This window comes from Molothrus aeneus, chromosome 15 (assembly GCF_037042795.1).
Source record: "Molothrus aeneus isolate 106 chromosome 15, BPBGC_Maene_1.0, whole genome shotgun sequence".
NCBI classification, from domain to species: Eukaryota; Metazoa; Chordata; class Aves; order Passeriformes; family Icteridae; genus Molothrus; species Molothrus aeneus.
This window is the reverse complement of record NC_089660.1, coordinates 10,610,835-10,638,205: the sequence shown is the minus strand read 5'-3', so window position 1 is coordinate 10,638,205 and position 27,371 is coordinate 10,610,835. Positions and strand designations below refer to the sequence as shown.

The 27,371-nt window shown below is 41.5% G+C and overlaps 1 protein-coding gene across 2 annotated transcripts in view; it reads left to right on the top strand.

Annotated features, from left to right (window-relative positions):
* Positions 1 to 25,972, top strand: part of RAPGEF6 (Rap guanine nucleotide exchange factor 6) — a 122,151-nt gene extending 96,179 nt beyond the window's left edge. For both annotated transcript variants that reach the window (XM_066560132.1, XM_066560133.1), the window contains 11 exons: positions 446 to 657; positions 1,543 to 1,666; positions 4,033 to 4,056; positions 6,726 to 6,946; positions 8,931 to 9,122; positions 10,401 to 10,535; positions 11,880 to 11,993; positions 13,986 to 14,211; positions 15,902 to 16,413; positions 19,338 to 19,634; positions 21,335 to 25,972. In XM_066560132.1, coding sequence (XP_066416229.1) covers positions 446 to 657; positions 1,543 to 1,666; positions 4,033 to 4,056; positions 6,726 to 6,946; positions 8,931 to 9,122; positions 10,401 to 10,535; positions 11,880 to 11,993; positions 13,986 to 14,211; positions 15,902 to 16,413; positions 19,338 to 19,634; positions 21,335 to 21,360 — 2,083 coding nt within the window. In that variant the 3' untranslated portion in view covers positions 21,361 to 25,972. The remainder of the gene's footprint in view (positions 1 to 445; positions 658 to 1,542; positions 1,667 to 4,032; positions 4,057 to 6,725; positions 6,947 to 8,930; positions 9,123 to 10,400; positions 10,536 to 11,879; positions 11,994 to 13,985; positions 14,212 to 15,901; positions 16,414 to 19,337; positions 19,635 to 21,334) is intronic.
* Positions 25,973 to 27,371: the final 1,399 nt, after the last annotated feature.

Sequence of the window (27,371 nt, the reverse complement as noted above, 5' to 3'; positions counted from 1 at the left end):
TGGGCAACTTGTGCTGGGGTCTCACCACCCTCATAAGGAAGAATTTCTTCCTAAAGTCTTGCCACTTCTGCTTGGGATGAGCTCTGCACTGTTCTCATTTTCTGTGCAGTCATTGGTTCACCTCATGCATTTTTTACCATTTTTGTTCTTACTGTGGTATACATTTTTACGGGATTCTTAAGTAGATGTCAGTCCTGTATTACAGAGATACTATTTTGGCAGTAATTTGAAATTTTTACCTTGAGCAGTCATGATTTTTACCAGTCCTGTTTAAACAGCAGAGGGTTATTGTGCTGAACTCGTAGCCTGCTATTCACCCAGCTCCACAGTTAACCTTGGGAAAGCTATTTTTAATCCTTAAAAAAACAACCTCCCAACCCTTCACTTCCTTCTGAAAGGTAACAATTCCACTCACAGCTAATAATGAAACATTTCTGCCTTGCAGTGGGTTAAATCTTGCACCAGTAGCCCGTCTCAGAGGCACTTGGGAAAAGTTACCCAGCAAGTATGAAAAGCACCTCAGAGACCTTCAAGATCTTTTTGATCCATCTCGAAACATGGCAAAATATCGCAACATCCTCAGCAGCCAGAGCATGCAGCCTCCAATTATCCCACTTTTCCCTGTTGTCAAGAAAGATATCACATTTCTGCATGAAGGTAATGTCAAACAGAGAGAAAATAAATGAAGCATTGAATGTACTTCAACCCTTTCTTCAGTGCTCTGTGTGTCCACATGTGTCTAACGAAGCTGCCACCAGTAGGGTGCTTTTGAGGGATCCTTTGTAGGAGTAAAATAAAATAGAACTGGGAATGCCTAATGGAAGAGACTGGTCCTAGACAAAAATTAAAAATAAAATGCATATTTTTAATATTTTGAAAGCAATGCTGTAATCCTCCTCAGCTGTCCTAAGGTTTAGGGTGGAAGCGTAGGTGAGTGTGCTGTCTGGTAGCTCCATTACTTCAAATGTTTTCTCTTAGAAAAAATTTGTTGCTGTAATGTTTCCAGGTTTTCATTCCATGTTGTGGCATGCACACAGTGCTACACCTCCTACTCTTGCTTTCAGCATTTTCAAGGGATTTTGTTTAAATATTTCCATCTTATTCCCTTTATACAAAGTCCTCTTTACAACTGGTTGAGGTGAACCATTTCCAAATATGCTTAATTCTTGGTTGTGATGGTTCAGAACTATTTGATCTTCTTTTCTAATGTGAATGTTGTTAATGTCAATTCTGTATTTGTATTATTTTAATATTATGCAAGTGAATTTGGGCATAATTCACTTATTCCTTTGTCCTCCTACTAATACATGTTACTTTAGAAATCAATTAACAAAAAAATATAGGGTAGTCCAAGTGGGTTTGATTCCATCAGTGTTTTGAGAGAACATCCTGTTTTCTTGCTACCTTGATTTAAAAAATTGTGTTGATTGGGGGACAGGGAAGGGAGAAGGGTAACAAGGGAAGAACTAGAAGCACAGTGGCTGTTCAGAAATATTTATTACTCCTTTTTTTTTTCCTTATGTGTGTGTGTCATTTATGCAGGCAATGATTCTAAAGTGGATGGCCTGGTTAATTTTGAGAAGCTGCGGATGATCGCCAAGGAAATCCGCCAAGTTGTCCGAATGACCTCGGCAAACATGGATCCAGCTGTGATGTTCAGACAAAGGTGTGCAAAGGGAGGAGCAGCAGCACTGAAGGGGTCTCACTGTGGGGGGATCTGGGTCTCTGTGTGCATCAGCACGTTGGTATTTCGTTGTGTACGTCATCATTGACATCTACCATCAAACCACAGCCTTTATCAAATTATGGCAAAACAGTTGATGCTTCCCAGACCTGCTTTGAATGACTAATAAACCAATTTATTGCCTTTAAAAAGCACAGAAGAATAAGTTCTAATTTTAATGATACATATTTCTGCCAAATAAAATGTTAGTGTCAGTAGAGTTTTAAGAGAGGTATAATATTACAGGCTACAATATTTAGATATGAGAGAGAGATAAAAAGCACCTCAATCACTGATGTATAGCTCTGAAATGCTGTTTCAAAACAAAACCCCAGTGATAACATATTAAATTCAAACTAAATATTTTTTATTTGTTCTAAGCACAGCTTGTTCCACCTACATAATGTTTGATATGTGCAGGCTTCAGCAGGTGGAGGGTGTTTTCTTGGCTTATTTTTCTAATTTTTTTCTTTTTATCCTGATGCTGAATATCACCAGGCTTGGTGTTAACAAAGCGCAGAATAAAAACAACATAACTCCTAATCTGCTGCTGATTAGCTCCAGATTTTATTTAGTGGAAATGAATTATTTCCTGCATCTGTTTTCTCCCCACTGGCTGAACTGAAAGCATCAGCGGCTCTGATGTTGTGTCCATAAGGGTCCTGACCCTGCAGGTGTCTGTAGGATGGGTGGGGGCCTCACTCCTTGCACTGTCTGCCTCAAACTGATGGGCCAGACAAGCCCCCTCAGGGTGCTGGGTCATGGCTGAGTAGCCACATGGCTCTGACTTCAGGAAATGGCAAAATTCTCTCCTGAGCTGCCCACACCTGTGTGCACCCCAGCAGAGGAGAGCTCTCTGAGCACCCTGGAGGGAGCAGTGCAAGTAGGAGACACGGGGGCAGCTTTTAGGTGAATTTTACTTCATCCACCCAACATTGCAGTCTCCTGTGCAGTTGTGATTGTCTGTAATGTGTGAGTTCAGTTACATCTGTGCTGTGGAAGGAAACAGGGCATGCAAGGATAGGGAGCCTTTAGAGGAGCATAGAGATTTGGTTCCCTGTGGTTTTCCAGTGGTCAGGATTCACAGAGGATCATCAGTTCTGTCTGGTTTTTGTTTGCAAAGCTGGCTATCAGGAAAGCTGTTTCTTTTTTTCAAGCATTTAAAGGCAGCCTGGATTGGGCTCTGAGCAAGCCTGGTCTAGTGGAAGGTGTATAGGGGGATGTAAGGGGATGAACTTTGGGGTCCCTCCCAACACAAACTGTTCTGTGATTCTGTAACTCTAAAAATGGCCCAGACTGAGCCAAAAATAACAGATCCTTGTTAATGTTACTTTGTTTCACAGTGGAGATTCACTTTTATACGGTTGGATAGAAATTAGCAAGATTTCATTTTTAGTATAAAATTACAAAGTCAGTTACTGAGAAGTTGTGATTGCTTTTCAGAAACTTAGGCATTCACAGCTGAAATTAGTCTATAAATAAATGTGCCTGATGGCCATGCACTTCCTAAGACCTCATGAAGTCTAATCATTAAATAAATTTAATAGTAAATAGTTAGCTTTAGTATTTTTCAGAATTTCAGAGCACATTTTAATGACTGTAATTTAAATTACACACACTGCCATAAACTGCTTAGGCATCCAATATTAGAGATAGTGCCAAAGATTAAAAGAAAATAATTCCATGTTTTCATGTAATTTATATTAATTTTCATTGTCTCTCATGTTTGATCTCTCAGTTTGTGTTATGAAGCATCAAATAAATGCTTTTGAAGATAAAAAATCAACAAGAAAAGTCTGTATTACTGGTAACATGAGACTTGCTCACAAGTTCATTACCAATTACTGAGAGCATCTAGGCTTTCAAGGTGTATTTGGCAACTGGCTTGTTTTCCAGCCAACAGTCAAGAGAAAACAATACAATAAACTTGAATATTGATAGTGATGATTTCTCATACACTTTCAACAGGCAAAGAATAAATTAATTTTATCCCATTTTCTGCAATATGAATGAGTTGCACTCCATCAAATTTGAATTTGACTTGCAGGAAAATAAATTAATGCAAGTTTGAATTTTTCAATTCATAGGTTAAACAAAAAACTGATAGATATCAAAGTGTTTGTCAAGTCTTGCCCCTGCATTTCATGAAAACATTGTGTTATTGTTTGAGAAGAATTCGGCTGTATAGAGATTTTTCTTTTCTGTTCTTTCCTGTCTACATCTTTCTTCCTGACTCTCAACTGTTTTATTTTTTTCCTGTGCTTTTCTGTTCAAATACATGCTTCAATGTATATGGCTCTTGCTTACAGGAAGAAGAGGTGGAGAAGTTTGGGGTAAGTGTAGAGCTGAATGCAACTAAGATAAATAAAGATTATGCAACTCTTAACATACTGCATCCTCCTCGTTAGTGCATGCATCTGAAATACAGCATGCATTTTATTAACCCTGCAACACATGTTTTTTTGAAAACAGGAGTAAGGGGTTACAGCCAACATTTTACTGCAGCTATAAGAATTCTGAGTTGCTTTTGTGTAGTAGATAAGTTGTTTGAGTTTTGGCTGTGTGCATTAAAAAACCTTGCTGTGCAGTTATATTGGAAGGCAAACTATTGTGGGAAGTAAATGAAATAAGTAACTTGCCTTTTAACATGTTACTGGAAAGTTGAAGCCATTCTGCATTTTCAACTATAAAGACACTTTGAATTGTGGTAATGATGTAGTAATTTCCTCCCTGAGGTTTATCTTCAGGCAACCTTCAAAGTATTTATTTTTAGCATATGTTTAAAATGTATCTCACATTTCCTGCACCAAAATCCTCATTGATCCTCCTGGGGGAGTGTTGATTGTGAGGTCTGGATCATGGAATGACTAAAGATGAGAATTCTGATGTTGGCCAGGGAAATTCCTGCCTGGCCCAGGGCAGTGATTTTGAGACTGACATTGTGGCCATATTTGATGTGTTCTGTGTTGCCTGTGTGCCTTTGCATAGCAGTGTTGGGGACAATGCCAGGACCTGGGCTGGTCATACTGGGCTTAGCAAGTTTGGAGACTGGTCCCTGATGCTGGTGTGGATGCCCTTGGCTGGCAGCATTTGGTGTTCAATAATCAACTGCTCACAAGGCAGCTCATGGGGAGAAATAGCCAGGACCCATGGAGCCACTGTAATTTCTAACCCTTGGAATTACTGTGAACACAAGGGAATAAGGAAAAATAATTGTTAAAAGAAATAGAATTAAATTGCCTTAAGAAGTCAAATCCAGATTTGGGGAAAAAAAAATAAAAATCAGTGTGTACATAAACAACCAAAATATTTCTATCATTTAAAATAAACATAATTTCCTGATCACTATAGAATAGCTTTGTCCTTATCCATCAAGAGACATGAGTGTCCCCTTGGTTTGAATAGCTGTGAACACTCCATCATGCCTTCTGCTGCTCCTTGTCTCCAATAACATTACTTTTTTATTTAATTAAGCTATAAATTGCTGAGAGCTTTTAAGCTTCTATTTTCTCTCAGAATTATTTATTTAACATGTCTGAGAATATTGCAGTCAGCTGTTTTGCAACATTTATTTTCTAAGCTCAGTTTACTTGATTCCTTTGATTTCCTCTAACAACATGTTTTATTCTGACTCCTTTGGCCATTATGGCTCTTCTGTGCCTGATGTTGTTTATTCTGCCACTTGTGATTCTGTAAACACACAAGATCTTGATAAATGTCTTCATGTAGCTCTAAAAATGTTCATCTGAATATTTAAAAATCCCCACACAAACCCAGCTTTGAACAACTTTGACATTTTCCATTAGAATTTACATGTGACTTATACTGTGATCTCCATTTATTTAAAAATGCATCAGAAGTGGTGTGGCTGTAGGACTTTTGGCAGTTGAAACAGAGGTGACTGTGTTTAGACCATACCCTGCTCAGTTGTTTGGTCACTTTTCCAGTGTGAATTGGAATGACTGTCAGGGAGAGTAACTCACGTTCTTTAACTATTACAGTATTATTTATTTTTGCTTCAGCTACTGATAGATTTGAGAGCTCAAAATTAGGAGTATTGAGGAGTATCCTCTTTCAATGCAAGTCTGTACAAGTCTGGGTGTATGTTTATCATCACTGCCTTCCTCACCTTTCTTGGGATACATTTTTTAATGAGCTGCTTTTTTGTGAATGTTTTTAGTTAATTGCAGAAAGAAGTTAAGTGTGTAATCAAATGCACTTTGTACATTTAACATAATTTACCCCTTGTTTGACCTTTATGAGAAGCTCAGTTTTCTAAGAGGATTGCAGTGGTCACTCACTTCTGTGCTCAGCTAAGTGCTGGAAGTTTCTGTGTAAGCCTGATGCACACAGTGGGTACCCAGTTCCTTAAACCAACAAAGTTACCAAGCTTGTGCACTTTTAGAATCTACAGTTGAATTCATAGAGCTGTTAGGGTTGGAAAAGACCTCTGAGATCATGAAATCCAACCATCAACCCAACACCACCACCATGCTGACCACTAAGCCATGTCTCCTCAAGTGCCTTAAACATGTGGTTTTTGAACACTTCCAGGGATGGTGACCCCACCACTGCCCTGGACAGGCTGTTCCTGGTCTTGACAACCCTTTCCATGAAGAAGTTTTTCCTAATGTCCAATTTAAGCCTCTCCTGGCACAACTTGAGGCCGTTTCTTCTTGTCAGCTGCGGGTCCTGCATCACAAGCCTGGGGTTCATTAGTGGAGCTGAATGAGTTCTACACACAAAACTGCATCTTGTTCTTCCCAGCTCCACATCTCCATAGGCAGTCCTGCTCTAGGCTCAAATCCCTGCTCTCAATTTACCCAAATATGTTAAGACAGGTGTTGTTTTAATGCTGTTCATCTTTTTTAACTCATTTGCATCAGCATGCACTAGCCCTAACTGAAGATTATTGGTATTAATCTGCTTTGGCCTATTCTGCTGTAGCTCTTTGTTGCTGTTGAGAACTGAACCTTTAGTGCTTTGATCTTTTCTCTCGTAGGTCTCTGAGCCAGGGCAGCATGAACTCGAACATGCTGGACGTGCAGGGAGGGGCTCACAAGAAGCGCGCCCGCCGCAGCTCGCTCCTCAACGCCAAGAAGCTCTACGAGGATGCCCAGATGGCCAGGAAGGTGAAGCAGTACCTGTCCAACCTCACTGTGGAGACAGATGAAGAGAAGATCCAGATATTGTCGCTTCAGTGTGAGCCTGCATACAGCACTTGTAAGTACAGTGAGCTAGAACAGCTACATGATCGATAGCATTTATAAAAAATGTTGTTCTTTCTCTAAAAATACTCTCAAACTTTTCTTCCAAGGAGAGGATACTGTAGGAAGGGTTGTTTTGTCAGTTCATGTGTGTTCATGTTTTGGTTGAGCTCAAAAAATTTCTGTGATGTTTTTTATTTTGACCTTTAGTTCCTAAAGCTGTGTGTCTTTCCATCAGTCTGGCAGGAAATCCAATAGCACATCAACCCTGCTGTCCTTGCACAGAACTAGAAAGGATAAAAGTAGTCTTTACCATATGAACAGCAAGAAATGAAAAGAGACAAAATCAATATAGAAACCTCAATAGATTACACCTTAGAATAAATGAAGATTGTTGAGAAGGAGATGTTAGGTCAATATTGACTGATGAGTTTGACATGGCTTGACAGTCAGAAATTGAGGACTACAGCGGGATAGCTCTCATAATTTAAGCTCTTGTCAAACAAACTGTTGTCTGACCTGCTGTCATACACAGTTCAGTAAATTCTTATTCAGAAATGAGAAGTTATAATTGTGTTTTATTTAGATACTCGAGCAGTTTTCACTTTCTTGAAAGACAGATTTGTTTCAAAATAGATGAGTAACAACCATGCTAAATAAGATTATATTTTCTGCTTGTCTTTTGTCCAAATATAGCATTTTAAGGCTTTTTTTGTCTTCAAATACTGTTTTATCTCTGATGAGGTAAGTTCAAAGCATGACTAGGAGATGGAGTCTTGAAGATAAAATTTTAAGTCCTTGCCATTACCCAGTATTAAGAATGCAAATCCTTATTATTCCCTAAGATGCCATCTTATGCAAATTTTCTTTTAGCATTTACTTTTAAGTAGCACTGAAGCAGGAAACCTGGAGATGGCCACATTTAACTCCCTTTTAAAAAACATTAAATCCTTCATGTTTGAACTCTTTCTAGATGATCTCTGTGCAATCATAGGTACCAGGTCCAAGAGAAGGACATAATTGTTACCAGATTGTTTTTTATTTGTTAAAAAAAAAATTAAAATCTTGTATGCACAGTGCTAGCCATAGATATTTGAAAGTAAAAATAGGGAATATATACCAACTGTTCTATTCATGTAGTTAGGCAAATCAAGTCCATATTTTCTTAAACCATAAGTAAGGAAAATGAGGTTTAAGTGGATATACAATTAAATATGTAGTAGATTGGCATATCATTAAAAGTAACATTTTTAAAAACTGGGGAAGAAGCCCTAAGCCCCAAAACCCACAGGTAGTAGATCCAGTTGAGATTATCCTCGTTACAGAGCTGGGAGAAAGAATAGAGCAGTGATGTGTGGCATGAGGGAGCTGCCAGCCCCTCGTGGGTTTAGATTTGGTGCAGTGAGAGCACTGACCTGTCCAGGGCTGTCTCTCCCCACTTGGTTGGATTTCCCACACTCAGGGGTTCAGCTCCCACATTTCTTAACTTACTGCCCTTGCTTGTGGTAGGAATGAGCAGCAATGACACTGCAAACCAGAGTTTTCCAAGAGAATTTAATAAGGAATCAGATGAGGAACAGTCTGTGAATTGCTGTGTGATTAAAGCAGAAGCTGAAGCAGTGCCCTGTGCTGTAAATCACTTGTGCCACCTAGTGAAACATTTGATGCCAGTTGCAAAACCACCTGATTTTGAAAGAGGTGCTGTTATGCAATTGCACCTTGCATGCAAACATTTAAAATACAGGCTTGTGGTAGAAATAAACAACATCTTTTGATCTTTTGATGAAGTACCTCGATGGCACTTTCAAGGATTTAGGGCTTTTTTTTTAAAGCTCTTCACACATCATCTTCAGTGTGATGGGATTGTTGTGTTTGGACTAGAAATGGTTTAAAATACAATTGATCTTCTTTACACAATGATTCCTTTGTCTGGATGGTTGTACTGCAATAATCCTGCAATTGAAAGTGCTAGATATTTATATGCAGTTTTTCCCTAACAGTGACAAAGAATTTAAGTGAGAGAAGAGGAGGGAAATCCTCCGAAATGTCTCCAGTGCCCATGAGATCAATTGGCCAAACCACAAAAGCCCATCAGCATCAACAAAACCGAATGAGTCAAGTTCTTCAGGTCCCAACTGTGAATTTGTACCCCAGCAGGAAAAAGGGACTGACAAAGGATCATGTCACATTCAGTGAGTATCTTCAGTTCACCTGGCTGGGGAGGTTTAAAGATGTAAGCAAGCAGGAGGGAGGAGCTCTTTTGTAGCTGAGTGGTTTATGTGAGATACTGTGGTAAACTTCAGAAATTAATTCACTTTAAAACAGCTGATGCATACTGCTGTGTTCTAAGAGAGCATGCTTAGTCATTTGCACAGTCTTTTATAACTGTAAAACAGTCAGTGGTGAGATGCTGTCTCCAAACACGCTCTTGCTTCCCGAGGTCTAACATATTTGGGTGAAATCATTGAAACAAATCACAGATGTAATATTTTAACCTCTGGGACACCATTTTAACAGCATTATGGTCAAATGGAGCAACACATATTTTAGTTGCTCCTAGTGAACATATTTTCTTGGTCTCTAAATTTTCTAGTTGCAAAGCAGTGTATTCTTTATTAAAAAGCTTTTGTCCTATTTACATAACTGTTGTCTCATTTGAAAGCTGCAATTGTGGGTTATTAAATGAAGTTAGCTGCAGTCAATAACTGATATGAAATTATTTTATATTGGGCATCAACATCATTTAAAATAGCTTCAGAAAATAGTATATTACAGCATATAAAATACTATTTACAGTTAGGATTTATTTCAGTTCTCCTCTGAAAAGCCTGTGCAGTTTGATGAGTTCCAGAAACTTTTCTCAGAGGTTTTTCTTCATTTGTGTGTGGTGGTCCATGCTGATCTAACAGTTACTGGGACCTTGAAATAACTCCTCAGCACTGAGTCCTCTGCAGGATGGTCTAATAGTGAGTAGGAACACCAAACCATGTGTGGGACACTGGTTTGGCTAAACTGGCCAAGCTGTGGATAGTGCCTGTGAGTGTTGATTTGAGAACTCCTGCTTGTGAAGATCTTGAACTGACCTGGTAGCTGTGACACACATGGTTTTGGACACAGTCCCAACAGTGCCATGGGCAAGGATTTCCTCCTAGGTTTATACTGCACACAGATTTTTTTTTTTACATAGTCCTTTTCCAAAACCACAACGAATGTATCCATTGCAGTGGTTCCTGTTGGGATATGGATGTTTCAACACAGTTTAGATGAGCAGCCAGCAGTAGCAGTGGTCACAGCTGATCTGATCTAAATTTAAATAGAGACTGCCTCCACATGCAGAATTCTCTGAGCATCTGCTCCTCTCTTTGCTGAATATTCTGATTGTTCAGCATGGTGCTTCTTTGTAGTTTAAACAGAAATCAGTAATTCAAAAGAAGAAGAATATGTAGTAAGTGATCCCATTGTTTTCATAGGTACAGGCTCTCCACAGAAGTCATTAAGCTTGTCTGAGGAAGTAAGTAGTAAGAAACAAACAGATGACACTATGTCCATGGCATCTTCTTTGCACTCCAGCCCACCTGCTTCTCCTCAGGGCTCCCCACGCAAAGGTAAGTGTGTGGCAGCATCAGTCCCAGGAACTGGAGCCTAAACCAGGGTGGGCAGTGGCAGGAATATTTGTTGGTAATGACATGTAAGAGAAACAGTCATTTAGAATAATCATCTCAAGAATAGAATAATGTCTTTCTATGAATAGACATGATTTTTCAATGTATTTGTATATTTTGGACCTTTAAGTCACTTAGTATTTAAAAAATGGAACAGTTGTTTTCTTAAAATACTGCCTAAGAGCTTTTGGCAGAATTCCCAACAGAACTGAAGTGCTGACACCTGCCATCATGCCAGTTCAGATGTAGGGGGCCACTTAAATAAATGGGATTCTCAAACCTGGGGATTTCTTGAAGATGAGAGTGTCAGACAGAAACTGTAGCTGAGACAACTTGTGGTCTTGCCCAAGGTAGTTGGAATACCAGGTGATTAGAGAGAGCTGGAGGTGGAATGGTGTCATAGTGGTCCAGGACAGGTGGTTTAGGTTGCTGCAGAAGTAGTGCATCCATCTAAATCCTCGAGTCGCTGTTCATATTTTTTGTTCTTGTGCACAGGGCTTTGTATACATCCCTGTCTCTCATGATGCCCTGAGAATCCCTTTATTTTTGATGTCTTCATCTTAAAAGACCTGCATCACTTCATCATTAGTCAACCTTGGATGGGAATTGATTTGAAATCTCTTAACAGCACTCAGTAGCCAGCGCAGGTGGTTGGTGTTGGATGGCGTAAGGCCCCTCTCCCTCCCTTCTGCTGCTTTGACTCACTGACAGCCCAGAGCCACCGCCCTGGCATGGCATGGCACAGTGACTGCTGCATCTTCTCACCCCTCTCAGTGGGAGATCAGCCTGGTCCGTCCACTTCTGCCTTCACAAGATCCTGTTTTCTTTAGGAGAATGCCACTTATCGTACTTAAACACAGCATATGTATAAAAAGCTTAAATACTTGGGTTGCCAAATCTTGCTCCACTGAGCATTGCTTATAAGTATGTTATTTTTGTTAACTTTTACCTGGTTCTTTGAAAAGAATGTTTTGTTTCTTGGGGATTGTTTCATTAATTCAACTTGCTTTCAGCACTGATCTCATTTGATTGAGGTGATCTGTACTTTGTTGTATGTGTTGTGCTAACAGCTCATTGATCTAAAATTAGGTGCTTCACAGACAGCTGAAAGACATAATTTTAGGCATGAACACATTCCACTTGATCTTAGATTTCATTTTCTTTTGAGCTATACCCAAGTGATATACAAATAGGATTGAAGAAAAAAGGATTTTCAATTAGGATGTTATTTTTGTTGTTACTTATCTCATCATCTATCAACATCTGTCTGTGTCTACTTCATTGTAGTTGGCAACATCCAAAGGTCGGATAACTGCAGTCAGATGAATCTCTCTGGCTCTTCCTCATCACTGGCCAGTGAAACCAGCAACAAGAACAGTGGACAGCGCAGCTATGGAATAGGTGGGGCTTATTTACAAAAGCAAATTCAGAAGATTTGCCAAGGTGGAGAGAGTTTTGAGAGAAGTGCAAAGGTGGACAGAGAGAAAGAGAGTAGAAAGGCACAAGCTGAGCATGAACCCACAAAAATAAAGGGATTCCTGTTTAGAAGACTTAGGGAAAGAAGCTTCTCCAGGGAAAGAACAGCTGTTACTGCAAAAAGGGAAGCAGAGCCCACTGAAGCCTTAGAAAGCAGTGGAAACCAAAAGGACAAGGACTTTGATACTCTGAGTACAGCAAGTATCTGTACCAACAGCAGTGTGCACATATCCTACTGCCTATGCACAAGGCCTAGAAGAAGGAGGAAGACTATATAATGTATTTTTAGAAGGAAGACTGATGTCCGTGTTGTGTCCAATATCCTGAGTTTACCTGAGTTACTTCAGTGTTATCCATTTACATGTTTAAGATGTTTAATGTGCTTCCCTTCCAGATGTTTGTGTCAGTTCTTTATAGCTAATCACCCTTACAGTGCAGTGAAGACAATAATGTGAAGTTTAGAGAATCAAGGAACAGGTACAGTGTCAGTTCAGTTACTTAGTGTGTTACAAATGCCAGTGAAACAGTAAGTTCTGCAACATCTGTTAATTAAACAGACCCTGGTATGGTGTCAATGGAATGCTCACTGACAGTATTGGTGTGTATTCCATTGGTTACATCTCCTGCCCAGCAAATACTTAGATTTAGTCTGTTATAGACATGTGCTGTTATTTTGTGGCTTGGCTTTCAGATAGTGTTAATTTCTTTAATGAAGAGGAGCCCCTTGGTTTTCCAGATAGTTGGAACACTGTGAGGACATTTTTTACTGCAGTGTAGTTGTGTCAGTTTAAAGAGTCCCTAAAAAATGTAAAGAATATGAAATATTAGTTATTGCCAAATGAAAGGAAACTGAAATTTAGTCTTAGAAAGGTTGCTCTTAAGTACATTTTAAGGCTCAGTTCTATAGCTTGATAATATTGATATTTACTACTCATATTTGCTCTTAAAATCTTACAGCAATAATCAAAGTTAAGCTGTGAAATCTCAAATTATGAGCATCATGCTCAGTGGCTGTATGTCAGTGTCTCCACATGCCATACTGTATCATCTCTGTATTGTTTATGCATTTAAGGGCATCCATTTTCTGTGTTAGGTTGTGTGTATCATGTTTACACTGCTTTGTCATTTCACTTCTTCACCTAATCATTGTAAATATGTGGCAGTTCCACTAAAAGGCACAAGTGCAGAAATTTAGGAAAAAAAGTTTGGCTGAGGTGTTAGATATATAGGGGTGTATACCTTATTTGGGTCTGAAAGAAGTTAAATTGAGGGTAAGCCAAGCAGAGAAAAAAAAAGCATTATGCATTTTGCTCTCAATCTGGTGGGTCTTCAGTAGCTCCCCTTCTGTGGGAACAACCCTGGAGTCTGGTCCAGCTCCTGCCAAGGTTGTACTTCCTGATTTGCTTCCTTGTCTGTTAGTTTTGGAGCAGATAACAAAACTGAAATGGATCATATGGTTAATCCCTGAATGCTCATAGCTGTCTTTCACCTTAGTCAGCATCTCCTCCTCCACTGCCAGAATCTTTTTTTGAGTCTTGCATGGCAGTATGGCAGAGGGATAGTGGGAAGTGTGCTGCATTTTTACTGAAGGAGTCAGCACTTGCAGAATTGGAAAGACCTGATCTGCCTGCCCAGTGGTGATGCAGTAGGCTGCTGACTCTGGTTGTGTAGGTTAAAGCTGCTGCCCTGGACAGTAGTGGAGTTGCAGGTGGGTTATTGGTGTTCCTGGACTTGCATTAGTAAATCAGTGCTAGATGTGGATAGATGCTAAAAGCTTTAGTACCTTAAAATCCTCAGATTGTATGCAACAGGGTTTGGTTGGTTTTCTCCTAAATATCCTTGCTGTAATGTTACAATGTAACATACTTCATTGTGGTATGTTTATTGAGACGTTCTCCTCTCCTCTCCTGTACTTAGGCTATGCCCTCATACCTTCCACTAAATCTGACAACTTCTCAGACTCCAGCCACAGTGAGATTTCCTCCCGCTCCAGCATCGTGAGCAACTGCTCCGTGGACTCCATGTCAGCAGCGCTGCAGGACGAGAGGGCTTTGTCCCAGTCCCTCCTCGTGGTGGATTCAGGCGGGGCAGAGAGGAAGGAGCATCCTCAGGCACTCACAGATTATGGCCAGCCCTGCCCAGGGTAAGGTGCAGCTGCTTCTGCTGGGGTGTTCTGCTGTCAGAAAGGGTAAGGAGGCTCTGGCCAGGACACTCCACTGTGGTTATCCAGCTTCTGCTGGAGGCTGGAGCACTGGCTGCAGTGTGGGAGCCTGTTTCCATAAGAAGCTTACAGTATTACTTGGGGAGACAACAGCTTGTTCCCATTGGTGGGGTTTAGCTGGATATTTCTTGCAGGAGACTGGAAGCTTGTTAAAAGCCAGGATGATGCTTAGCAAATTATGCCATGGTAAGAGACAGCAAAAGAACAGCAGGATATGATCAATTCTCTCTGAGTCAGCAGTGCCAGTCACTTAACGTGCTCTAATGTGATTTGTAAGGATTTTTCTAATTATCATTTGTTGCTTAGGCAGACTGGCAGCTTTCTGCCGATGTCTTTCTGACAGTTTCCACACAAGAGGTCTTGTTACTTCAGTGCAATGAGAATTTGTGCTGAAATGATGATTTGAATTGAAAGGTTTTGGATTTTTTTTGCTAGATGTAGCACCTTGATCCATAGGATGTAATATCTCCTAATATATATTGAGATAGCATTGTCTGTCCTCAGCTGTCAAGGATTCAGCTAAATGAGAGATGCTCCTTAACATTTCCAATTTTTCCCGCATACGGAATCATAGAATGCTTTGGGTTGCAGTGGACCTTAAAGATCATCTTGATCCTACCCCCATTTTCTGGGCAGGGATCAGGGTGCTTCCAACCCCATCCAACCTGGCCTTGAACACTTCCAGGGATGGAAAGAAATGAGTAATTCAGTTTATTTCATAGGATTAAAATGGGAATTTAAAGATGTGCTTCATCAAAGAAAATAATTCCCTTTCAAGAAGGCATAATATACACTGAGTTCATGTTTTGTGGTTGTTCCTTTATTCCTTAGTTTCAATAAGTTGCGAGGGAAGAAAGTGGATTTTATCCTAGGACTTAACAAAATAGAAAAGGAAGGAAATAAAACCCCTTGCTTGCACATACCTAAAAAATGTTCCTTGATTTCACAACATGTCAGTAAACTGCCAAGGGAGGGTGTTGAATTTTAATGTTCTGCTGCCCATGCATTTGTTAACACAACCAGAAATAGTTGGGAGACTTGAATAATGTCTAGCAATCCTATCTTCATGTATTCTAAATTCATACAAACCTGGTTTTATTTTTCCCCCTTTGATCGAGCATTTAGGGCAATTAGAGCTTTCAGCAGACATTTCTTTAAAAAAGAAATTTTGGGCTTTGCTTTTCCGAATCTATCCCTCCATATTGTCCCACAAATGTTACTTATGCCCAGTATTTCCAGATGTTCTTGAAATTCGGCTGCTTCCACTCTGTCTGAACAACTTGATGTTGCTGCCAGTGAAGGGGTTGGATTTTATTCTATATATTTATTTTGCTTTAGTTTATGAATGTACAGAAAAAGGTGGTAGCAGACTAAATGGAAGAGGTAACTTAATCCTCTGCTTTCTGTCACTCTTTTTGTGATTGGTAGAGAAGAGCTTCTGTGGGCCAGACTTAGGGATCTGAGGTGCAGCCTGGAAATGCATGTGCAAACTTGTTATTCCCTTGGGAATGCCTTCCTTGCTGCTGGGTGCAGTAATGATTTGGGAGTAACAGTGTCTCTTGTAAAAGCTTACAAGTGGTTTTTTCCCAATTTCTGTTGTTTTCCAATGTAGCTGGTCCATCACTAGGCCTGCTCTGATCAGAGGGATGGCATTCACATCTTCCATGAGCAGCGAGGAGATCTCCCATGAGCACATCACGGTAGAGGCAGCAGACAGTGGCCGGGGCAGCTGGACTTCATGCTCAAGTAGCTCTCATGACAATTTCCAGAATATCCCAAACCAGAAGAGCTGGGATCTCCTCAGTTCTTACCGTCACACCCAGCTGGATGGACCTATAGCTGAAGTGGATCCCACAAACTATCACTCTGAGGAGGGTTATTTGTATTCTGAAGCCTTTTCCAAAGCCAACAGGCAATCGAAAGCCAGCGTGGAGCTGGACCAGTCTCGGCAGAGCTGGGCATCCTCCAGCTCCCTGTCAGACACTTACGAGACAAACTATGGGACAATTAAGCGGAGGGGGCTGGAGAACTCCTCGGCAGAGCAGACGGAGGCTTTGGACTCTAAAGCAGGCGCTGATACAACTTACAAAACTGTTACTTCGAGCACAGAAAAAGGCCTGATAGGTAAGCCAAGCCAACAGCTCGTGGAAGCTGCTACATCTGTTCTTCATTTTGTACTAAGTTGTTAAGAAATGACGTCAGGAGGTCTGGGGCTGCCTCGCATGTTGAATTCAGCTTCACACATGGTTCTCATCAGAGCACTACACAGTGTGTTTTTAAGTCACCTTCTTTTGCATTAGGAATATCAAGATAATAAACAAGTGCACTTCCCCATCACTTCGCAGGTCTGCAGGAAAACTCTCTTCAGGAAAATGTCAGGCAGTTCTTTTCTGTAGTATGTTATTTTGCTTTTTTGAATTACTTTGGAGGGTATACTCATCACTGTAGATGTTCTTCTGACAAGAGTCAATGATCCCATACTCCTTATAAGACAGACTTCCCAGGAGCCCAGAGGGAAGAGCATGACTGCAGAGCAGTGTGGAGCTCACCTGCCTCTCTGGAGCTGAGGCACCTTTCATCCACAGGGCTTTGGGCTCTGAAAGCTCAAGGGCAAAGCAGATTCCTTTCCTGTCTTTGCTATTTTAAGATGCCATTTATTTGATTATACAGCTGCAGTTTGGCTACTTATGAAAGGAGAAAAAAACTTAAAAAGTTCTTTGAAATATGCATAGTTCTATCAAGCAAGATGTTCTTCCCCCATCCTAGTGAGTTCAGTAGCCAGAATTAAAGGAACTGGGTTAGTAGCAAGATAAAACATGGAATGCAAAGCTTTCTAAGACTGTGATGCAAGGGTGCAGCTGAAATGTAGTTTAATTACTGAGTGGATTGCTGGAGGGGTTTGTTATCAAAGGTAATTGCCTGAATAAACATTGCACGTAGGGCGGAGGTCTTGGATTGTGTTCCTCCTTCTTGTCTTTGAAAAAGAAATCATGGTGGAGCCTTGCAGAAAATTTGCTCCCAGCTCATTGCTGTGCCTGCGCTCTGCCCTTGCAGCCTTTCAGAGCTGCTCATGAGTGTCTGGGCTGTATGAGGAGGTGGCAGGTTCACTGTTCAGTACATGCTGTCTTTGTTGACAGCACTTGCCCTTTTTTTAATTCTCTTTCCATTCAATTTCATTCCATTGCACCATATAGCTGTGAGGAGCACTCAGAGAGTGCTGGACATGAGTATGTCTGCTCCAGGAAAGATCTGATAGGAGTGGATATGATTACAGGCTTGCAAACACAAATCCATTAGCTGCTCACCATCACACAGTGTGCAAAAGTTATCTTCACTTTATTTCACTGTTTGTAAAATATTGTGAATTGGAACTTAACAAAGGGACACATTATTCTTGCATTACTACAGTAGACTAAAGGTTAGCTCCAGGGAGCTGGAATCTTTCTCCTTTGAACATACCCACCCTTGTCATTCCTCCTGCAAATCCAGCCAAGACTGAAGGTGAGGTGAGGGCCCAGCCCTTCCCCATCCCTCCAGGGAAGAGCAGATCCTCTACACTTTTCCTGCTTTTTCACAGAGACCTCATTCAGTGCTAGTTAAATGAAAATAAATCCTGTAATTAAATAGTATAAATCTCTGCCTGTCCCCACGTGTATCTGCTGAACCCCAGACTGACTGAATTTGATTTTGGTTGTTTTACTGTCAGCCCAGACATGAGCTGAGGCCATCAAGTATGAACCAGCTTGTGTTCCTGATACCAAAACCTGGAATCTCACAAGCCTACAACACAATAAGAAATAATCCTTTATTTTTCATCCCTTCACATTCTTCTAAGATAAAAAACGATTATATTTACTGAAATAAATGAAACTGATGAACATGCACTGTTTAAAATGGATCCACATGAAAAATGCAAATTCACTTAACTAAGAGATTAAAAAAATTACCCTGGCTTTGAAATTCTCCTGTTGCAACATGTGTATGGAAAAAAGCCCAATTTAACATGCACACAAGCCCCAGACCTGGGGTGGGAGGGAGAGGGAGGCAACCTAAAAGAGTTATATTTTTTGAGAGCCTCTGTGACTTGAACTACTGGTGAACAGGGCAGGAAGGAAGAAGATGAATTATGAGGCATGGACATTGCAAATGTATCATATTGACTGTAGTCTTTTCATGACTGCACAATGTGCAATACAGCCCTTCCAAAGGCTGTTCCAATAACTTCGTGGTTTTTTCTCACTTGTAAGCAGAGAACATAGTTTAAGGTGAGGGTAAAAAAGAAAACAAAGCAAAAACCAAGGGAAAAAAAGTAAGAAATCAAAAGTATGGGTGTGATAAGCCATTATTCACTCACTCAGTGAAAACGTAAAATAATTAATGCAGGCTCAATACACAGTCTGTCTCATAGGATCAACTTTAAGTGATGCTATTTTTTTTCTTCCTATGGCATAGCTGGATGGTTTCATGTCTTTATACACATCAGTTGATATGGTGATGTTTTATTGTAATGAATTTGTGTTAAGCGAATGACCTCTTTTGGGTGATGAAATGGGTGTTGGAAGTCAACCAGCAGTTTTTGCTGTCAAACAACAGCATGCTGCGTGAAGTGACTCTGGGCTGGTTGCCTTAATTCCTTCTGTTTCAATTTCCCAGCCTGTAACAGTGGCAGCAGACTTGGGTGTGCTGCCTCTCCATCCAGCTGGAGAGCTCCAGAGCATCCCCTGGTGCAGCCGGGCCACAGGAGCAGGGACTCTAATAAAAGGTGTTAATTGCAGTCTGAATGCAGACAAGCTTAGAGTCCTCTTTCCACTCAATTGACATCTCACCGAAGGAGTTCATGGATTCTCTTGTTACTCTGACTTCTTAAAATAAATAGAAAATAGAAATGAAGGCATAAATACCTGCTGCTGTCGTTATAACCAGTGTTTCTGCATTTGCATTTTGTTATCAGTTTCTGTTTTGCCATTGTAACATTTCATGATTTTTTAACGTTTTGTTTCCTTTCTTTTTCTTCTTTAACATTTCCATCGCTTATTTCTCGTGCCCAGTGTACTGTGTCACCTCACCTAAGAAGGACGATAGGTATAGGGAGCCACCGCCCACCCCTCCGGGATATATGGGGATTTCTTTAGCGGACATTAAAGAAGGATCGCCCCACCACCCACACCTCAAACCTCCAGACTATAGTGTGGCAGTGCAGAGGTCAAAGATGCTGCACAGTGACCTGTCTAGACTGCCCCAGGACGCGGTGGCCTGTGTCTCCTCGAGGATGCCTCAGTGGCACGGCCGGCAGCCGTCCAGCCCCAGGGTAGCAGAGCTGCCTGACGCAGATAGTGAAGAGGATGGTAGGTGAACAGCTGGCTGGGGAGCGGGGCTCTGCAGGGGGCACTTCACAGCAGTGGTCTGGGCTTTCTCTGGGCTCACCTTTGGAGATTAAAAGCGGATTAATCTCCGGATACACAGTTGTGTTTGTGTGGCTGTGCGTGTCATGCATAGCTGTGTGCATGTACATACACGGTTAAAGCAAATGCCTTCCCCTTAGAAAAAGCATGTTGGCACCAAACAAACTCAAAGTATATGTTAATAAATAAATAAATATACAAAAAAGTGAATATAAGATCTCCTAAAGTGCAGCTGAGACACTTAAGAGCATGTAGATTTTTTTTTGTTTGTTTGTTTGTTTTTGGTTTTTTTTTTTCTTTAAAATCAGTCCCCTTTTAAACAGTGATGGGACACTGACAGGCTACATGTGGAAAAACTCCTGCCTCCCTGGGCTGATTAACTGGTGTCCCAGTGGTTTGGCTGGCACCAGGGTGATGGTCTAAAATCAGTGATTTAGATTTGATGGAATGAACTTATTTCATTTGTATTCAGGTGTGCCTCAGCACATATTTTTGGAGATTGAGTTTCAAAATATTGAACAAAATAATGGTGAACTTCTGTTCTTCTGGAGAGTGCATTTGATGAAACCTGTGTTCTCTGCCTAACCTGGCCTGACAGTGTCTCTTCCAGTTCATTTTTCATGATCTTGTTTGAAGCAACAGCCAGTGCTGCCAAGCATGGCATTTATAGGGTAACCAAAATGTGAGAGGATTTTCCAGTAAAGACTGCTCTTATATTGTGTCAAAGCTAACTTCAGGTCAGGAGAATTTCCACTTAATTGTTTATCTGCTGATTTGCTTTTAATTTCTGTGCACTGATGTGATCTTCTGTACCTTTTGCTGGTGAACTCTTTTTTTATTAGAAGGTTGTGATCATTTCCTTCCATTCCAGTCTGATTTAAAATGAGCCTGTATTTAGATTAAAACAATTTCTGATGCAAAATTATTATATCTTAGCCCTTTAAAATGTGTAAGCAGTAGTTAACATATGTATTAGTACTGCAGTTCAAACTTAGAGTAAACATAAAATTGCCTGGCATTAATTTTGTTGTGCTTTTGATGTAAAAATAAGGAAGTCATTGCTTCAAACATTTTTAATCAAATTTTTTCTAAGCTAAATTTAACTTTTAGAGGCACCTATTTTACTATTTTTTAAGTGCTTGGTTAATTCTATTTGGGATAAAATGCTCACTGCATGGAAATTTGCTGGCTTTTTTCCCAAATCCATAGCTTTTGGCATACTGGGAGCTGCATGCTGATAATTTTTGGAGAATCTAGGATTTTCTGTTTGGCAATATGTCTTTATCGTGTGGCCATCATACCTCAGAGTGCAGAAGCTGTGGCTGCCCCATCCCTGGAAGTGCACAAATCCAGGCTGGATGGGCTTAGAGCAACCTGGATGGTGTCCCTGCCTATGGCATGGGGTTGGAATGAGATGCTTTATAAGGTCTCTTCCATCCCAAACCATTCTGTGATTGCCTGAGGATCTGATAAATGGTGATAAGGAGTGTGTAGTGATCAGTGATAAAGACAGTGAGAACATGCTGCTGCTGAAGGGCTGAAGCTGTCATAACTCACTGTTGTCACCTCACTGGTCTGTGCCCTGTGTGCCTGAGGTGGGCACTGGTGGAATAACTGCTTTTTTCTTTTATCTTGTTTTGCAGAAGATGAACAAGTATCAGCAGTTTAACCCTTGGGCTATTTATATGAACCACTCACAACACAAAGGATGTGGGAGAAGGTCTCATGGTTCTGTTAGGACTGCTGACAACTTGCTGCTACTGACCTCAGACCTTGCCTGTGTCCCAGACGAGATGGAACGGGTTGGATCACCTCTTCACACCTTCCTTCACTCTGCCACCACCTCCTAAGAAGCTATTTCTACCCATGAAATAGAACATCCTGTTCAAGCAATGTGCTGACTGCCTGGGTACCAGCATGGGTACCCAGAGATGGACCTAGCTTTGTGCATTGGGCAGGACCAGCTGTCACCACCACTTGAAACTTGGGAGCATTTTTCTGTATGATACCATATAATCCTTTGGTAGTTTCCATTGTTGTTATTTTCTACATGACAGTTAGAAGTCTGAGAGTGTTATTTTATGAACTTCAAAAAAAAAAATTATATCAAAATGTCAGCAAAAGCAAATGACGTTGCTGAAATATCTGAAAATAATTTATTAATTTAATATTTTTAAATGGGAGTTTCCTTTATGTGCGTTGGGAGTGCTCTGGTTGGCTAATATAAATGTTTAGTCAATGTGACAGTAAATTAGCTACACATCAACTGTTGTACTCTCAAAGTAAACACAGAAAAGTAGAAATGGGTGCAGAAATTTATAGATTTTAGAGTGGGTTTAGATTTAATGTGAATAGAGTCCAATGCCCTGCAGAGCAGTGTCTGTCAAGGCAGCACTCCTGCTGCTCCCCTCCCACATGGACACAGCAGAAACCTGTCCAAGGATTTTAGAAATTGTTTTAGCTGCCAGCCAACTAAGGCAACAGTTGGTGCTCTCCTCCCCTGTTAAGGAATGTTTGAAATGTGGAAGCTGTAGCTTGAGGGGGGAGCATTTGGGGAGATCTGAAGCTTTCCCCAAAGAGTTTTAACCAGGTTTTGCCTTGCAGAGTTCAACATGCAAAGCATGTTCTAAAACTCAAAACTCCAGCTGTGTGTTGTGGTTTTTAAGATCATCTCACATGTCCTGGCCTTTTCCCAGAGTTGCACAGGGTTTAGGTGCAAAGGTTATCTTTGAAAAAAATTATAAAAGAATTAGAAATCACCTGCATTTCACAATAAAATTTGTGAAACTAAATAATGAATGACACAGTGCTTATAGAAGAGCGTAATACATTTTATGATGGGTTAAAAAACCCTGTTGTGTTTATCTGGAAAATACAGATAATCTCAAACTAGTTTTTTTTTAAATACTAATTAAAAATCCTGGTGTTGTTGATGTCAATGAGAATTTTGACTTACAGCCAGCCAGTATTAACCCAAGATCCTCTAGTTTGATTATGGTCAAAATAATTGCTTCTTTGATTTTACTTTTAGCCAGCCAGAGTGCAGAGGGGTAGAACTGGAAATGCCTGCAGGTTCTTTTCTTTCTCCTTCTTCCCTTCCGTCTTCCCTCCCTTCTTTCCTTCCTTCCTTCCTTCTTTCCATACATGACACCCCATTCTAGTGTTAAAATCAGACATGAATGTGTGAATATGTATTTAAACATTTAATTGTAAATCTTTGTTGTGATGTTTACAGCCTAAGCTAGAAAGATGATGTTTGTCATTTTTACAGTGCCTCAAAACTGATTTCTATATCCATAGTTGTGGAGAGCTTTAAGGTTTTGTTGGTTTTTTTTACCTATATGTGTGCAGGGGCGCAAGGTAAATGCAACATTTTTGGAAAATGCCACAAGTACCAAAAACAACCCAAAGCCTTTGATGTGCTTTCTCCATAGTAGCTAGGGGCTGATGCAAATGACCCAGCCTGTGTCTGCCTTCAGAGCAGTTCCAGGTTCAGCATTGCCTGGAATATACCTCTCACCATTGGAATGGGGAAGGTGTAAATGAACAGTGATGCTGAGGAAGAGGATGCCTAATTTGTAACTCACTGGTTGGCTGTATGAATTTTTGGCACAAGTATCAGAGAAGCAAATGGTTGAAAAAATACATTAAAGTCCACTTGAGGTATGGTATAAGACATGCATTTTGCTTTCTCAAGGCCTTATTGCTTACAGTGAACCTGCACAGGCCTTAATGACTAAAGATTAATGTGTCAAAGCAATGCAGGGCAGAGTGAGTGTTTTCAGCACATGCAATATTGGTAATAGAACTCTGAACTGATATTCCTGTGGGATGTAAATCCAGATCCTGCCATCCCATTGTCAGCTGTAGTTGCTTGTTAACTTCTACATGGAAACAGCAGGCTTTGTGCTCCATCAGAAATCATCTGTGTTGTGCCAGGTGAATGAGGCCCTACGGTTCCTTGGCCCCGGGGGGGAGCTGCAGCTTATTCCAGCCTGTTGAACAAAATATAGGGGGTGGAGGTTACTAAAGTGGCTTCCTTTTACCCCAAAGCCCAATAGTGCTGCCTTGGAGGAGTGGGGAAGCCCCTGTGGGGAGCGGGGTTGGGGTCTCCTGGCAGTCAGCAAGAGCAGCTGAATTAATCACCCATCCAAAGATGGTGTTTGATGGTTGCACATCAACAGCATCCGTTTGTTCCACAGGGCTTGGCAGACACTGAAAAGCTCTGGAATGAGTGAAAGTCTTACTAATAATATTTTCCTAATAGCCAACACAGCTGCTGTACATAAATCATGCATAAATGATGGACAGATGAGCTAGTCCTGCTCCTCCTGCCTTGCACAGTGTGGCTTCTCTGCTGCTCCTTGCTGGGCTTTCTGTTTGTTTGTTTGTTTTTAACTCAACCGATCACATTGATTGGGGCCAATAGCCAAATGTAGAGTGTCTGCTGTGGGTTTGAAGAGACATTATCCCTTTTTTTGGTAATTCAGACAGAAGCAATATGGTGGTTAGTACCTGTTGTACACTGCTTTGTTGAAGTGATGTCTTCTGGACCACAGATCCCTGACTCAGTACCTCTGCTAGGTTCTTCTAGCTCGGGCTCTGATGCTGATGAACAGTTAAGGTGCCTCATGTCGTGTTCTTCCACTGCCATGCCTGGGTTTGCTCACTTCCTGCTCGTTGTTTGCTTCTGTCTTGTTGATGAAAGATGCATTTCAGATTTCTGTGATTTAAGCACACAGTGTTTTGTTATAAATCCTAAACTTCCAAATAATTCCTGAGAAAGCAGTGTAGTTTGGTAATGTTGAATTGGCCTCTCCAGTTGCAGAAAAGGGAAAATGAGATCACTGAGCCTCTGAGCATCAGGTTCATCTCCCAAGTACACAAAAGAATGGAAATACAATGGCTGTGGATGTTCACAGTTCACCTTCTTGCAATGTGGACAAATTTTGAGTGTTTCCCAGCAATGGGCAGTGTGGGGCTTTCCTGGCTCCTTCCTTTTGCCTTTACTCAGATAAGTTTGTAGGTGTGGCCTCACCTTGAGTCCTGTGTGTGATTTTTGGGCACCATGATATGAAAGACATGAAGCTATTAGAGAGCATCCAAAGGAGGCCACGAGGATGGGGAAGGGTCTGCAGGGGGGAGGCGTTATGAGGAGTGGCTGAGGGCACTTGGTCTGTTCAGCCTGGAGAAAATGGGACTGAGGGGAGAGAGATCTCATTGCCATCTACAACATCCTCCTGAGGGGCAGCACTTGTCTCTTCACTCTCATGAGCAGTGACAGGTCAGGAGGGAATGGCCTGAAGCTCTGTCAGGGAAGGGTTAGGTTGGGCATTAGCAAAAGGCATTTCACCAGAACAGCTCCCCAGGGAAGTGGTGACAGCACCAGCCTGGCAGAGCTCAGGAAGTGTTTGGACAAGGCTCTCAGCCACAGGGTGGGATTGCTGGGGATGGTGCTGAGCAGGGCCAGCCTTGATGATCCTGCTGGGTCCCTTCCAGCTCAGCAGATCCTGGTTTGCCAGGTGAGTGATGCTTCACTGGAAGGGGGTCAGAGCCCATTGCTGGGGATGGGGTGCACTGGGGGCTGTCTGCACCTCCCAGAGGCACAGGGGGTCCCCAGGGGCTGAATGTACCAGTGATGCCACTTAGAGAGGGGCCTGTGGGGCATCAGGGGTGTTCCAAAACCTCTTTAATCATGTCCTGAGTAATTTTACTGCAGGCAATAGTGGAAATACAACCCTGTCATTTAAGTTTTTATAAAACATCAGAATTTTTGAAGGATAATCTTACCATTGCCTTTGCAAAAAGAAAAGAAAAAAGGGATACTCTCTCTTTAGAAAAGCTTTACACATTATATTTTAGAACGCTTGTATAGAGGGTAATCTATCTTGAATTCCCAACCCAGCTTTTGCTTCTGTTGTGCTTTTTATTGTTTTATCTTTATTTCTGATATACCTGGAATGCAGTTTAGCTTGGTATTAATTAAATTCTAAATATGTGAGCATATTGGCAAAACTGCACAGATGTAATGATATTCCAATAGCAATTGTACTGCACAAGTCAGTGATTGTAAAGTATTCTGTAACAAGCAATGTTTGTCTCCTATTTTTTGATACCTCTTACACTTATGTCTTTTAGAAAGACAGTGCCTCTGTATGCTTTTTGTATTTTTACTGAGTGATTGTAAATATTTGTTATATTTTTGGTTAAGAGAATGTTTAAAAGTACTGTTTATTATCCAATCTATTAATATGTTGGAATCAATAAACAATCAACATGTATTAATTGTTTTGAGCAGCTGTTTTCTGGCAGCCAGTGGAGGATGGAGTTGAGGTGGTACAGAGCTGGGAAGAGCCTGGTGGGAGTGATGCTCACCCCAGGATCAAAGAGGAGCCACCACTGAGTGATTTTGTTGTGTCTTCACAGTGAGGACAATACAGACCTGTGATGTTCAGAGGGCTGGAGCAGCTTTTCTGTGAAAATGGGCTCAGACAGGTGGAGTTACTCAGACTGAAGAGAAGGATCTGTGGAGACCTTAGGAGTCCCTTTCAGTGTTTAAAAGGGCTCCAAGAGAGCTGGAGAGGGACTCTGGACAAGGAGGAATGGCTTTGATCTGAATGAGGGCAGGATTGGTGTACATTTTAGGAAGAAATTCTTGCCTGTCAGGGAGGTGAGGCCCTGGCACAGGCTGCCCGGAGAAGCTGTGGCTGCTCCATCCCTGGAAGTGTCCAAGGCCAGGCTGGACTGGGCTTGGAGCAACCTGGGACAGTGGAAGATGCCCCTGCCCGTGGCAGCAGTGGGGGGGCTGGACTAGATGACCTTGAAAGGTCCCTTCCCACCCAAACCATTCTGTAATTCTATGATCTTTCCCCTTTCCCCAGGTCCTGTGGCTGCTGCCTCAGGATAGAGTCCAGAGAGGGCCTGAGGCCCTTGGCAGGCCTGTGGTGCCTTCCAGACCAACAGCCAGTGCAGCACGTACAGATGGTGTGTGCTGGCACTGGGCGTGGAACCACACCCCTGGAAATACTAAAATATTTCTTTTCACTGCCCTTATTTTTGCAGAGGGCCTGTGGTCCCCAGGCACCCCAGGTGGGATGGGCAAAGGGAGCAGGAGCTGTGCTTGGGCCCCCTGCCCTGGCTGGCAGGGCCACTTCTGACTGCATCTTCCCTCCATTGGTGGGATATTGTATTAGCCATTGATAATACAAAAGCTAAGCTAGGAGGGAACTTTATGGGAAAGGACTTTTTTTTTTTTCAGGGACAGGACATTTGTGTAATGGGTTCTTTCCTGGCAAGCAGAGTCTGCAGCTTGTTGTCTTGTGCTCCCCCAGTGGCATTGTCCTCCCTTCCTGCCTGTGCAGCCCCTTTCCCTGTGCATGGGGATGTGACTGCACCTCTGCTGCTCAGGTAAGAGTTGAGTTTTGTCTTCACCATTTTACACACTCCAGTGAGAATTTTCAGTTTTAGAATCACAGGATCGTGGAATCGCAGAATCGTTTGGGTCAGAAGGGTCCTTAATCCTCACGCAGTTCCAACTCTGCCGTGTGTGAGGATGCCTTCCTCCAGCCAGGCTGATCACAGCCCTGTCCAGCCTCACCTTGTTCTTAGGACCCTGCTCAAAACCAGCCTGGTTTTGTTCCTGGAAATCTTTGAATTCCAGCAGTTTCTGGGTGGTGGTAA